This window comes from Opisthocomus hoazin, chromosome 39, assembly GCF_030867145.1.
Source record: "Opisthocomus hoazin isolate bOpiHoa1 chromosome 39, bOpiHoa1.hap1, whole genome shotgun sequence".
In the NCBI taxonomy this organism is placed as follows: Eukaryota; Metazoa; Chordata; class Aves; order Opisthocomiformes; family Opisthocomidae; genus Opisthocomus; species Opisthocomus hoazin.
In genome coordinates this window covers 135,309-148,644 of record NC_134452.1, presented here as the reverse complement: position 1 = coordinate 148,644, position 13,336 = coordinate 135,309, and the positions used below count along the sequence as shown (strand labels likewise).

Below are 13,336 nucleotides of genomic sequence, written 5' to 3'. Positions count from 1 at the left end.
TTTGCCCCCCCTGCACCCAGTTTGCTCCCCCAGCACCCAGTTTCCCCCCCGACACCCAGTTTGCCCCCCCCAGCATCCAGTTTGCCCCCCCCGACACCCAGTTTCCCCCCCTGACACCCAGTTTGCCCCCCCCAGCATCCAGTTTGCCCCCCCTGACACCCAGTTTGCCCCCCCAGCACCCAGTTTGCTCCCCCCAGCACCCAGTTTCCCCCCCCGACACCCATTTTGCCCCCCCCAGCATCCAGTTTGCCCCCCCCAGCACCCAGTTTGCCCCCCCAGCACCCAGTTTCCCCCCCCGACACCCAGTTTGCCCCCCCCAGCATCCAGTTTGCCCCCCCTGACACCCAGTTTGCCCCCCCAGCACCCAGTTTGCTCCCCCAGCACCCAGTTTGCCCCTCCCAGTTTCCCCCCCCGACACCCAGTTTGCCCCCCCTGACACCCAGTTTGCCCCCCCCAGCACCCAGTTTGCCCCCCCCAGCTGCGGCTGGGCCGGGGGGGCCTGGGCCGGGACACGCCAAGGCGGGCCGGGCCGTGTCATGCCAGGACACGCTAAGCCATGCCGGGCTGTCCTGTGTCACGCTAAGCCACGCCGGGCCGGGCCATGTCATGCTGTGCCACGCTAAGTCATGCCAGGCTGTGTTGTGTCATGCTAAGCCATGCCAAGGCACGCTAAGCCATGCCGGGCTGTGTCGTGTCACGCCGTGCCACGCTAAGCCGTGCCGTGCCGTGCCGTGCATGTCATGCCATGCCATGTCACGCTGTGCCGTACCGTGCTGTGTGGGCACGAGGACACGGGGACTCGCACCAGGGCACGGGGCCACACATGGGCACACGGGACCACGCACGAGGCGTGGGGCCATGCACGGGGACCTGGGGACACGGGGACACATGCCAGGGTCACGGGGCCGCACGCGTGTGTGCCGGCCGTGTTTGCACGCCGGGCATGGCCGCGGCTGCTGGAGCCCTGGGGCCACGTGCGAGGGCCGGACGTTGGGCAACCGCGGGACGGCAGGGACACGGGGACAGGCACGGGGCACGGGGACACGCGTGTGGCCATGCACCAGGGCTTGGGGACACGCACGGGGCTCGGGGACACACGTGTGGCCAGGCACCAGGGCTTGGGGACACGCACGGGGCTTGGGGACACGCACCAGAGCATGGGGACTTGCACGAGGACACGCACCAGGGCTTGGGGACATACATGTGACCACACACCACGGCTTGGGGACACGCGTGTGGACATGCCCCACGGCCCAGGGAACACGCGTGTCCCACACAACACGGCTTGGGGACACGCACCAGAGCATGGGAACACACGTGTGGACATGCCCCACGGCCTGGGGACACGCACCATGGCCTGGGGAACACGCGTGTCCCACACGCCATGGCCTGGGGACACGCCCCACGGCCCGGGGAACACGCGTGTCCCACGCCCCCCGTCACGGGGCCACGCGTGTGGGCAGCCCCCCCGGGGCAGAGGTCGCTTTGTGCAACCCCCGCGGCGGCCGCATAAAAGCCGCCGGGCGAGGCCCCCCGAGCCCAGCCGCCACCATGACCTTCGTCCCCCTCCTCCTCCTCCTCCTCCTCCTCGGCCTCCTCCTCCTCCTCGCCCTGCGGCCGAGGGCCCCCGGCCGCCTGCCCCCCGGCCCCCCGGCCCTGCCGCTCCTGGGCAACCTCCTGCAGATCTCCCCCACCAGCACCCTCCAGTCGCTGCTGAAGGTGGGTGGGGGGCGGGGGGCAGGGTGGTGGTGGGAACCCATTGGGACGTTGAAGGCCCCCAAAGGTGGGTGGGGGTCAAGGGGGTGGGAACCCATCGGGCGGGGGTCAGGGGGGTGGTGGGAACCCATCGGGACGTTGAATTAGCTCAAAGGTGGGTGGGTGGGGGTCATGGTGGTGGGGGGAACCCATCGGGAGGAGGTCAGGGTGGTGGTGGGAACCCATCGGGTGGTGAAGACCCCTAAAGGTGGGTGGGGGTCAGGGTGGTGGTGGGAACCCATCGGGACGTTGAAGGCCCCCAAAGGTGGGTGGGTGGGGGTCAGGGTGGTGGGGGGAACCCATCGGGTGGTGAAGACCCCTGAAGGTGGGTGGGGGTCAGGGGGGTGGTGGGAACCCATCAGGCGGGGGTCAGGGGGGTGGGGGGAACCCAGCGGGACGTTGAAGAACCCTGAAGGTGGGTGGGTGGGTGGGGGTCAGGGTGGTGGGGGGAACCCATCGGGAGGAGGTCAGGGGGGTGGTGGGAACCCATCGGGACGTTGAGGACCCCCAAAGGTGGGTGGGTGGGGGTCAGGGTGGTGGGGGGAACCCATCGGGAGGAGGTCAGGGGGGTGGTGGGAACCCATCGGGACATTGAGGACCCCCGAAGGTGGGTGGGGGTCAAGGGGGGTGGTGGGAACCCATCGGGACGTTGAAGAACCCCGAAGATGGGTGGGTGGGGGTCAGGGGGGTGGTGGGAACCCATCAGTGGGGGTCAGGGGGGTGGTGGGAACCCATCGGGACGTTGAAGACCCCCAAAGGTGGGTGGGTGGGGGTCAGGGTGGTGGGGGGAACCCATCGGGAGGAGGTCAGGGGGGTGGTGGGAACCCATCGGGACGTTGAAGACTCCCAAAGGTGGGTGGGGGTCAGAGTGGTGGTGGGAACCCATCGGGACGGTGAAGACCCCCGAAGGTGGGTGGATGGGGGTCAGGGTGGTGGGGGGGAACCCATCGGGAGGAGGTCAGGGTGGTGGTGGGAACCCATCGGGACGTTGAGGACCCCCGAAGGTGGGTGGGGGTCAAGGGGGGTGGTGGGAACCCATCAGGGTGGTGAAGGCCCCCAAAGGTGGGTGGGGGTCAAGGGGGTGGGAACCCATCGGGCGGGGGTCAGGGGGGTGGTGGGAACCCATCGGGACGTTGAAGGCCCCCGAAGGTGGGTGGGTGGGGGTCACGGTGGTGGGGGGAACCCATTGGGAGTGGGTCAGGGTGGTGGTGGGAACCCATCGGGACGTTGAAGACCCCCGAAGGTGGGTGGGGGTCAGGGAGGTGGTGGGAACCCATCGGGACGTTGAAGAACCCCGAAGATGGGTGGGTGGGGGTCAGGGGGGTGGTGGGAACCCATCAGGACGTTGAAGACCCCCAAAGGTGGGTGGGTGGGGGTCAGGGGGGTGGGAAACCATCAGTGGGGGTCAGGGGGGTGGTGGGAACCCAGCGGGACGTTGAAGACCCCCAAAGGTGGGTGGGGGTCAGGGGGGTGGTGGGAACCCATCGGGACGTTGAAGACCCCTAAAGGTGGGTGGGTGGGGGTCAGGGGGGTGGTGGGAACCCATCAGGACGTTGAAGACCCCCGAAGGTGGGTGGGTGGGGGTCAGGGGGGTGGTGGGAACCCATCGAGACGTTGAAGACCCCCGATGGGTGCCCCCCACCCACGTCCCGGTCCCGCAGCTGAGCAAGAAGTACGGCCCCGTCTTCACGGTCTACGTGGGGTCACGGCGGGTGGTGGTGCTGAGCGGGCACGCGGCGGTGCGCGAGGCGCTGGTGGGCAACGCCGAGGCCTTCGCCGGGCGCGGGCGCCTGCCGACGGTGGAGGAGACCTTCCGAGGGCATGGTGAGGGCACCCTGACCCCCCGCCGGGACAGTGGGTGGGGCGTCAGGAGGGTGGGGGTTGTGCCCTGGGTACTCGCCATGTTGGTTCCTGGGCGTGGTCTTCCTCCTGATCTCATGGGTGCTCAGCATGTGGTCTGATGGGTGCTCACCCCATTGCCCCCACGGGTGGTCATCCCCATGATCTCATGGGTGCTCACCCCGTTGGTCCCAGGGGTGGTCATCCCCCTACCCTGTGGGTCCTCAACCCCTCAACTGATGGGTGCTCGCCCCATTGCCCCCATGGGTGGTCATCCCTCTGATCTCATGGGTGCTGACCCTGTTGGTCCCATGGATGGTCTTCCTCCTGACCTCATGGGTGCTCAGCATGTGGCCTGATGGGTGCCCACCCCATTGCCCCCATGGGTGGTCATCCCCCTGCCCTGTGGGTCCTCACCACCTGATCTGATGGTTGCCCACCCCCTTGTCCCATGGGTGCCCACCCCCTTGTCCCATGGGTGGTCACCCCCGTCCCGTGGGTTCTCGCCCCCCTGCCCCATGGGTGCCCACCCCATTGCCCCCATGGGTGCCCACCCCTGTCCCATGGGTGGCCACCCCCCCGATCTGATGGTTGCCCACCCCCTTGTCCCCATGGGTGGTCACCCCCCCGATCTGATGGGTGCCCACGCCCTTGTCCCATGAGTCCTTGCCCCGTTGTCCCCATGGTTTCCCACCCCATTGCCCCCATGGGTGCTCTCCTCCCAACCTGATGGGTGCCCACCCCTGTCCCATGGGTGGTCACCCCCTTGTCCCCATGGGTGGTCACCCCCCCGTCTGATGGTTGCCCACCCCCTTGTCCCCATGGGTGGTCACCCCCCGATCTGATGGTTGCCCACCCCCTTGTCCCATGGTTGCCCACCCCATTGCCCCCATGGGTGGTCACCCCTGTCCCGTGGGTTCTGGCCCCCCTGCCCCACGGGCGCTCACCCCGCGCCCCTTGGGTGCCCCCCCACCCAGGGGTGGTCTTCTCCGGCGGCGAGCGCTGGCGCCAGCTGCGCCGCTTCTCCCTGACCACGCTGCGGGACTTCGGGATGGGCCGCGGCGCCCTGGAGAGCCGCATCCAGGAGGAAGCCCAGGCCCTGCTGCAGGAGCTGCGCCGCACCCAAGGTGCCGGGCGACGGGGTGGGGTGGGGAGGTCTTCACCCATGGGTGCTGAGCAGCCTCGTCCTCCCCAGGCCAACCCTTCGACCCGACGTTCAAGGTGGGCTGCGCCGTCTCCAACGTCATCTGCTCCGTCGTCTTCGGGAACCGCTTCGAGTACGGCGACCCGGAGTTCCTGGAGCTCCTCCAGATGATCAACGAGGTCTTCCAGGAGATCGGCACCCCTTGGGCGCAGGTGGGTGCTGGGTGGGGGGCTTGGGGACCCCGCCCCCGAAGCCTCGCCTCTGACCACCCAGCTCGCCGGCAGTTCTATGACATGGCCGAGACCTTCCTGAAGCATCTCCCGGGCCCCCACACCAAGGTCCCGCGGCTGCTGGCCAGGGTGAGGAGCTTCATCGCCCGCCGGGTGCAGGACAACGCCCGGAGCCTGGAGCCGGGGTGCCCGCGGGACTTCATCGACTGCTTCCTGCTCCAGATGGAGAAGGTGGGGGCTGAGGGGGCACCCCGGGGTGAGCTCGGGTGCCTGGGGGTGAGCTGAGGGACCTGGGGGTCATCCTGAGCACCCAGGTCCCATCTGAACCCCGGGGTGATCCCAGGCACCTTGGGGTGATCCCAGGTACCTGGGGGTGAGCTGAGGAACCCCGGGGGTCATCCCAGGTCCCATCTGAACCCTGGGGTGATCCCAGGCACCTTGGGGTGGTCCTGGGCACCTTGGGGTGAGCTGAGGAACCCAGGGGTCATCCCAGGTCCCGTCTGAACCCTGGGGTGATCCCACACACCCTGGGTCACTTGGGCACCTGGGGGTGATCCTGAGCACCCAGGTCCCATCTGAACCCCGGGGTGATCCTGAGCACGTTGGGGTGGTCCCGGGCACCTTGGGGTGAGCTGAGGAACCTGGGGGTCATCCCAGGTCCCATCTGAACCCCGGGGTGATCCCGGGCATCTTGGGGTGATCCTGAGCACCTTGGGGTGAGCTGAGGAACCCAGGGGTCATCCCAGGTCCCATCTGAACCCTGGGGTGATCCCGAGCACCTTGGGGTGGTCCCGGGCACCCAGGGGTGAGCTGAGGAACCCGGGGGTCATCCCGAGCACCCAGGTCCCATCTGAACCCTGGGGTGATCCCAGGCACCTTGGGGTGCTCCAGGGCACCCAGGTCCCATCTGAACCCCAGGGTGGTCCCGGGCATCTTGGGGTGATCCTGAGCACCTTGGGGTGAGCTGAGGAACCTGGGGGTCATCCCAGGTCCCGTCTGAACCCTGGGGTGCTCCCAGGCACCTTGGGGTGCTCCCGGGCACCTTGGGGTGAGCTGAGGAACCCAGGGGTGAGCTGAGGAACCTGAGGGTCATCCCAGGTCCCGTCTGAACCCTGGGGTGATCCCAGGCACCTTGGGGTGCTCCCGGGCACCTTGGGATGAGCTGAGGAACCCAGGGGTGAGCTGAGGAACCTGGGGGTCATCCCAGGTCCCATCTGAACTCTCTCGGGTGGTCCCGGGCACCTTGGGGTGAGCTGAGGAACCTGGGGGTCATCCCAGGTCCCATCTGAACCCTGAGGTGATCCCACACACCCTGGGTCACTTGGGCACCTGGGGGTGATCCTGAGCACCCAGGTCCCGTCTGAACCCCGGGGTGATCCCAGGCACCTTGGGGTGAGCTGAGGAACCCAGGGGTCATCCCAGGTCCCGTCTGAACCCCGGGGTGGTCCCGGGCACCTCGGGGTGATCCTGAGCACCTTGGGGTGAGCTGAGGAACCTGGGGGTCATCCCAGGTCCCGTCTGAACCCTGGGGTGATCCCAGGCACCTTGGGGTGCTCCCGGGCACCTTGGGGTGAGCTGAGGAACCCAGGGGTGAGCTGAGGAACCTGGGGGTCATCCCAGGTCCCATCTGAACCCTGGGGTGATCCCACACACCCTGGGTCACTTGGGCACCTGGGGGTGATCTTGAGCACCCAGGTCCCGTCTGAACCCCGGGGTGATCCCAGGCACCTTGGGGTGAGCTGAGGAACCCGGGGGTCATCCCAGGTCCCATCTGAACCCTGGGGTGATCCCGAGCACCTTGGGGTGGTCCCGGGCACCTTGGGGTGAGCTGAGGAACCTGGGGGTCATCCCAGGTCCCATCTGAACCCTGAGGTGATCCCACACACCCTGGGTCACTTGGGCACCTGGGGGTGATCCCGAGCACCCAGGTCCCATCTGAACCCCAGGGTGATCCCAGGCACCTTGGGGTGGTCCCGGGCACCTTGGGGTGAGCTGAGGAACCCAGGGGTCATCCCAGGTCCCATCTGAACCCTGGGGTGATCCCGAGCACCTTGGGGTGGTCCCGGGCACCTTGGGGTGAGCTGAGGAACCCAGGGGTGAGCTGAGGAACCCGGGGGTCATCACAGGTCCCATCTGAACCCTGGGGTGGTCCCGGGCACCTCGGGGTGATCCTGAGCACCTTGGGGTGAGCTGAGGAACCTGGGGGTCATCCCAGGTCCCGTCTGAACCCTGGGGTGATCCCAGGCACCTTGGGGTGCTCCCGGGCACCTTGGGGTGAGCTGAGGAACCCAGGGGTGAGCTGAGGAACCTGGGGGTCATCCCAGGTCCCATCTGAACCCTGGGGTGGTCCCGGGCACCTTGGGGTGAGCTGAGGAACCTGGGGGTCATCCCAGGTCCCATCTGAACCCTGGGGTGATCCCACACACCCTGGGTCACTTGGGCACCTGGGGGTGATCTTGAGCACCCAGGTCCCGTCTGAACCCCGGGGTGATCCCAGGCACCTTGGGGTGAGCTGAGGAACCTGGGGGTCATCCCAGGTCCCATCTGAACCCCGGGGTGGTCCCGGGCACCTCGGGGTGATCCTGAGCACCTTGGGGTGAGCTGAGGAACCTGGGGGTCATCCCAGGTCCCATCTGAACCCTGAGGTGATCCCACACACCCTGGGTCACTTGGGCACCTGGGGGTGATCCTGAGCACCCAGGTCCCGTCTGAACCCCGGGGTGATCCCAGGCACCTTGGGGTGAGCTGAGGAACCCAGGGGTCATCCCAGGTCCCGTCTGAACCCCGGGGTGATCCCGAGCACCCAGGGGTGCCCCTGACGCCCCCGTCCCCAGGAGAAGCACCGCCCCGGGTCGGAGTTCACCCTGGAGAACCTGGAGCTGACCGTCCTCAACCTCTTCTTCGCCGGCACCGAGACGGTGGGGTCCACGCTGCGCTACGGCTTCCTGATGCTGATGAAGCACCCCGAGGTGCAGGGTGAGCTGCGGCGGGGCGGGTGGGGGGCACCCCCGCCCCCGGGACCCCCCGACGCCGAGCCCTGAGCCGGGACCCCCCCCCTCGGCCCCGCAGAGAAGGTGCAGGAGGAGATCGAGCGGGTGATCGGGCGCGGCCGCGTGCCCGCCGCCGAGGACCGCGGCCGCATGCCGTACACCGACGCCGTCATCCACGAGCTGCAGCGCTGCGGCGACCTCCTGCCGCTCAGCCTGCCGCACCGCGTCACCCGCGACACGCTCTTCCGCGGCTACCTCATCCCCAAGGTGCCAGGCGTGGCTGCGGGCGCGATGCGGCGCGTGCCATGTATAGCTCCATGCATGCTGTGGTGCATGCCATGCGATGGCTGCCGGCATGCTGCGGTGCGTGCCATGCGACGGCTGTGGGCGTGCTGCGGTGCATGCTATGTGATGGCTGCGGTGCTGCAGGCGTGATGCGGCACGTGCCATGTGACGGCTGCATTGCTCCATGCGTGCTGCGGTGCGTGCCATGCGACGGCTGTGGGCATGCTGCGGTGCATGCCATGCGTTGCTCCATGCGTGCTGCGGTGCATGCCATGCGATGGCTGCCGGCGTGATGCGGTGCATGCCATGCGACGGCTGCGGTGCTGCGGGGGTGCTGCAGTGCATGCCATGCGTTGGTCCGTGCATGCTGCGGTGCATGCCATGCGATGGCTGCGGGCGCGATGTGGCGCGTGCCATGCGATGGCTGCATTGCTCCATGTGCACTGTGGTGCATGCCATGTGGCGGCTGCGGGCGTGCTGCAGCGTGTGCCATGCGACGGCTGCGGTGCTGCGGGGGTGCTGCAGTGCATGCCATGCGTTGGTCCGTGCATGCCGGCGGTGCATGCCATGCGACGGCTGCGGGCGTGCTGCGGCGCGTGCCATGTGATGGCTGCGGTGCTGCGGGCGTGATGCGGCGCGTGCCATGCGACGGCTGCATTGCTCCATGCGTGCTGCGGCACATGCCATGCGACGGCTGCATTGCTTCGTGTGCACTGCGATGCACGCCATGCGACGGCTGTGCTGCTGCGGGTGTGCTGCAGCGTGTACCGGTTGCGTTGCTCCATGCGTGCTGCGGCGCATGCCATGCGATGGCTGCGGGCGCACTGCGGTGCATGCCATGCAACAGCTGTGGTGCTGCGGGCGTGCTGCAGCGCATGCTGGCTGCGTTGCTCCATGCTGGCTGCGGCGCATTGCATGCGGCAGCTGCACTGCTGTGGGCGTGCTGCAATGCATGCCATGCGGCGGCTGCGCTGCTGCGGGCTTGCTGTGGTGTGTGCCGGCTGCGTTGCTCCAGGCGTGCTGCACCGTGCATGTGGCATCATGCGTGCTGCTCTGTGTGCCGGCTGCATTCCTCCACGTGTGCTGCTCCATGCATGTTGCACCATGCGTGCTGCTCCATGTGCCAGCTGCGTTGCTCCACGCGTGTTGTGGCGTGTGCCCTGCACCAGCAGCCCTGCTGCATGCGTGTTGCGGCGTGTGCCCTGCACCAGCAGCCCTGCTGCATGCGTGTTGCAGCGTGTGCCCTGCACCAGCTGCCTTCCTCCATGCGTGTTGCAGCGTGTGCCCTGCTCTGGCAGCCCTGCTCCACACGTGTTGTGGCGTGTGCTCTGTGCCGGCTGCCTTCCTCCACGCGTGTTGCAGCGTGTGCCCTGCGCCGGCAGCCCTGCTCCACGCGTGTTGTGGCGTGTGCCCTGCTGCACGCGTGTTGTTGCGTGTGCCCTGCTCCACGCGTGTTGTGGCGTGTGCCCTGCTGCACGCGTGTTGCTGCGTGTGCCCTGCTCCACGCGTGTTGTGGCGTGTGCCCTGCTGCACGCGTGTTGTTGCGTGTGCCCTGCTGCACGCGTGTTGCGGCGTGTGCCCTGCGCCAGCTGCCTTCCTCCATGCGTGTTGCAGCGTGTGCCCTGCGCCGGCAGCCCTGCTCCACGCGTGTTGTTGCGTGTGCCCTGCTCCACGCGTGTTGTTGCGTGTGCCCTGCTGCACGCGTGTTGCTGCGTGTGCCCTGCTCCACGCGTGTTGTGGCGTGTGCCCTGCTGCACGCGTGTTGTTGCGTGTGCCCTGCTCCACGCGTGTTGTGGCGTGTTCCCTGCGCCGGCAGCCCTGCTCCACACGTGTTGTTGCGTGTGCCCTGCTCCATGCGTGTTGCAGCGTGTGCCCCGTGCCGGCAGCCCTGCTGCACGCGTGTTGCTGCGTGTGCCCTGCTCCACGTGTGTTGTTGCGTGTGCCCTGCTCCATGCGTGTTGCTGCGTGTGCCCTGCTGCACGCGTGTTGCTGCGTGTGCCCTGCTCCACGCGTGTTGCGGCGTGTGCCCTGCTCCACGCGTGTTGCTGCGTGTGCCCTGCTCCACGCGTGTTGCTGCGTGTGCCCTGCGCCAGCAGCCCTGCTCCACGCGTGTTGCGGCATGTGCCCTGCACCAGCTGCCTTCCTCCACGCGTGTTGCTGCGTGTGCCCTGCTCCACGCATGTTGCTGCGTGTGCCCTGCTCCACGCGTGTTGCGGCATGTGCCCTGCACCAGCTGCCTTCCTCCACGCGTGTTGCTGCGTGTGCCCTGCTGCACGCGTGTTGCTGCGTGTGCCCTGCTCCACGCGTGTTGTGGCGTGTGCCCTGCTGCACGCGTGTTGTTGCGTGTGCCCTGCTCCACGCGTGTTGCGGCATGTGCCCTGCACCAGCTGCCTTCCTCCACGCGTGTTGTGGCGTGTGCCCTGCTGCACGCGTGTTGTTGCGTGTGCCCTGCTGCACGCGTGTTGCGGCGTGTGCCCTGCGCCAGCTGCCTTCCTCCATGCGTGTTGCAGCGTGTGCCCTGCGCCGGCAGCCCTGCTCCACGCGTGTTGTTGCGTGTGCCCTGCTCCACGCGTGTTGTTGCGTGTGCCCTGCTGCACGCGTGTTGCTGCGTGTGCCCTGCTCCACGCGTGTTGTGGCGTGTGCCCTGCTGCACGCGTGTTGTTGCGTGTGCCCTGCTCCACGCGTGTTGTGGCGTGTTCCCTGCGCCGGCAGCCCTGCTCCACACGTGTTGTTGCGTGTGCCCTGCTCCATGCGTGTTGCAGCGTGTGCCCCGTGCCGGCAGCCCTGCTGCACGCGTGTTGCTGCGTGTGCCCTGCTCCACGTGTGTTGTTGCGTGTGCCCTGCTCCATGCGTGTTGCTGCGTGTGCCCTGCTGCACGCGTGTTGCTGCGTGTGCCCTGCTCCACGCGTGTTGCGGCGTGTGCCCTGCTCCACGCGTGTTGCTGCGTGTGCCCTGCTCCACGCGTGTTGCTGCGTGTGCCCTGCGCCAGCAGCCCTGCTCCACGCGTGTTGCGGCATGTGCCCTGCACCAGCTGCCTTCCTCCACGCGTGTTGCTGCGTGTGCCCTGCTCCACGCATGTTGCTGCGTGTGCCCTGCTCCACGCGTGTTGCGGCATGTGCCCTGCACCAGCTGCCTTCCTCCACGCGTGTTGCTGCGTGTGCCCTGCTGCACGCGTGTTGCTGCGTGTGCCCTGCTCCACGCGTGTTGTGGCGTGTGCCCTGCTGCACGCGTGTTGTTGCGTGTGCCCTGCTCCACGCGTGTTGCGGCATGTGCCCTGCACCAGCTGCCTTCCTCCACGCGTGTTGTGGCGTGTGCCCTGCTCCACGCGTGTTGCTGCGTGTGCCCTGCTCCACGCGCGCCGCTCCACGCGCCGGCCGCCTCCCCCCGCGCGCCCCCCGACCCCCCATTCCCCCCCCCCCAGGACACCGAGGTGTACCCCCTGCTCAGCTCGGCGCTGCGCGACCCGGCCGCCTTCCCGCGCCCCGACGCCTTCGACCCCGCCAACTTCCTCGCCGCCGACGGAACCTTCCGGAAGAACGAAGCCTTCGTCCCCTTCTCCGCCGGTACCGCCGCCGCGGGGGGGCGTGGGGGGGCGTGGGGTGGGGGGGGGTCTCTGCACACCCCCCCAACGCCCCCCCACCCGTCCCCCCCCCAGGGAAGCGGGTGTGCCTGGGCGAGGCCCTGGCGAGGATGGAGCTCTTCCTCTTCCTCACGGCCGTGCTGCAGAGCTTCCGCCTGCGCCCGCTGGTGCCCCCGGCGCAGCTGCCCGCGGACCCCCTGCCCGGGGGCTTCGCCAACGTCCCCCCCCGCTACCGCCTGCGGCTCGAGGCCCGCTGAGACCCCCCCCCCAGGGAAGGGACCCCCGCACCGGCACCAGCACCCGGACCCCTTCCCAGTACCAGGACCCCAACCCCAGCACCAGGACCAGGACCCCCACCCCGGCACCGGGACCAGGACCCCCACCCTGGCACCGGGACCCCCACCCTGGCACCGGGACAACCCCCCCATCAAAGGGACCCCCACCCCGGCATCAGGACCAGGACCCCCACCCCGGCACCAGGACCCCCGCACCAGCACCTGGACCTCTTCCCAGTACCAGGACCCCCCCCCAGCACTGGGACCCCCACACCGGCACCGGGACCTGGACCCCACCCCAGCACCGGGACAACCCCCCCCACCAAAGGGACCCCCACCCTGGCACCGGGACCTGGACCCCTTCCCAGCACCAGGACCCCAACCCCAGCACCGGGACCCCCACCCTGGCACCGGGACAACCCCCCCATCAAAGGGACCCCCACCCCGGCATCAGGACCAGGACCCCCACCCCAGCACCACGACCCCCACCCTGGCACTGGGACCCCCACCCCAGCACCACGACCCCCACCCTGGCACTGGGACCCCCACCCCGGCACCAGGACAACCCCCCCACCAAAGGGACCCCCACCCCGGCACCGAGACCCCCACCCTGGCACCAGGACAACCCCCCCACCAAAGGGACCCCCCCCCCGGCACCGGGACCCCCACCCTGGCACAGGGACCTGGACCCCCACCCCAGCACCACGACCCCCACCCCGGCAAAGGGATCCCCCACCCTGGCACCAGGACCCCCACCCTGGCACAGGGACCCCCCCCCAGCACCAGGACCCCCACCCTGGCACCGGGACCCCCACCCATAAACGTCTCCTCCACCCCCCCTGGTCGCAGCGTCACTCGGGTTTGCTCCGCGGCCGGGACCCCCCCAGCGCCGTTTGGGGGCGACGAGGGGGGGGGGGGCTGCAACGAGGGGGGGGGGGCTGCGATGGGGGGGGCTGCGATGGGGGGGGGGCTGCGATGGGGGGGTGATGGGGGGGGCTGCGATGGGGGGGGCTGGGATGGGGGGGGCTGGGATGGGGGGGTGATGGGGGGGGCTGCGATGGGGGGGGCTGCGATGGGGGGGGGCTGCGATGGGGGGGGCTGCGATGGGCCTCAGCGTTAATTATCGATGGCTTAATTATTGATTATTGATCACCTGACCGGCTTCATTGCTAATTATCAATGGCACAGGGCACTTAATTATCAATTATTGATCACGTGACAGGCTTCAACACTAATTA

The 13,336-nt window shown here is 68.6% G+C and overlaps 1 protein-coding gene across 2 annotated transcripts; it reads left to right on the top strand.

Moving 5' to 3' along the window:
* The first annotated feature begins 1,505 nt into the window (after positions 1-1,505).
* On the top strand, positions 1,506-12,936 carry LOC142365438 (cytochrome P450 2G1-like). 2 transcript variants are annotated; one of them, XM_075446216.1, is made up of 9 exons: positions 1,506-1,719; positions 3,417-3,579; positions 4,572-4,721; positions 4,790-4,950; positions 5,023-5,199; positions 7,803-7,944; positions 8,038-8,225; positions 11,691-11,806; positions 11,899-12,936. In XM_075446216.1, exons 1-9 carry the CDS (start codon positions 1,552-1,554, stop codon positions 12,917-12,919), a joined length of 2,286 nt encoding a protein of 761 aa, XP_075302331.1. In that variant the 5' UTR covers positions 1,506-1,551; the 3' UTR covers positions 12,920-12,936. The 2 variants fall into 2 exon arrangements, with proteins under 2 accessions (XP_075302331.1, XP_075302332.1); XM_075446217.1 differs by having other exon boundaries at positions 1,516-1,719; positions 11,665-11,806; positions 11,899-12,167.
* The last annotated feature ends 400 nt before the right edge of the window (positions 12,937-13,336 follow it).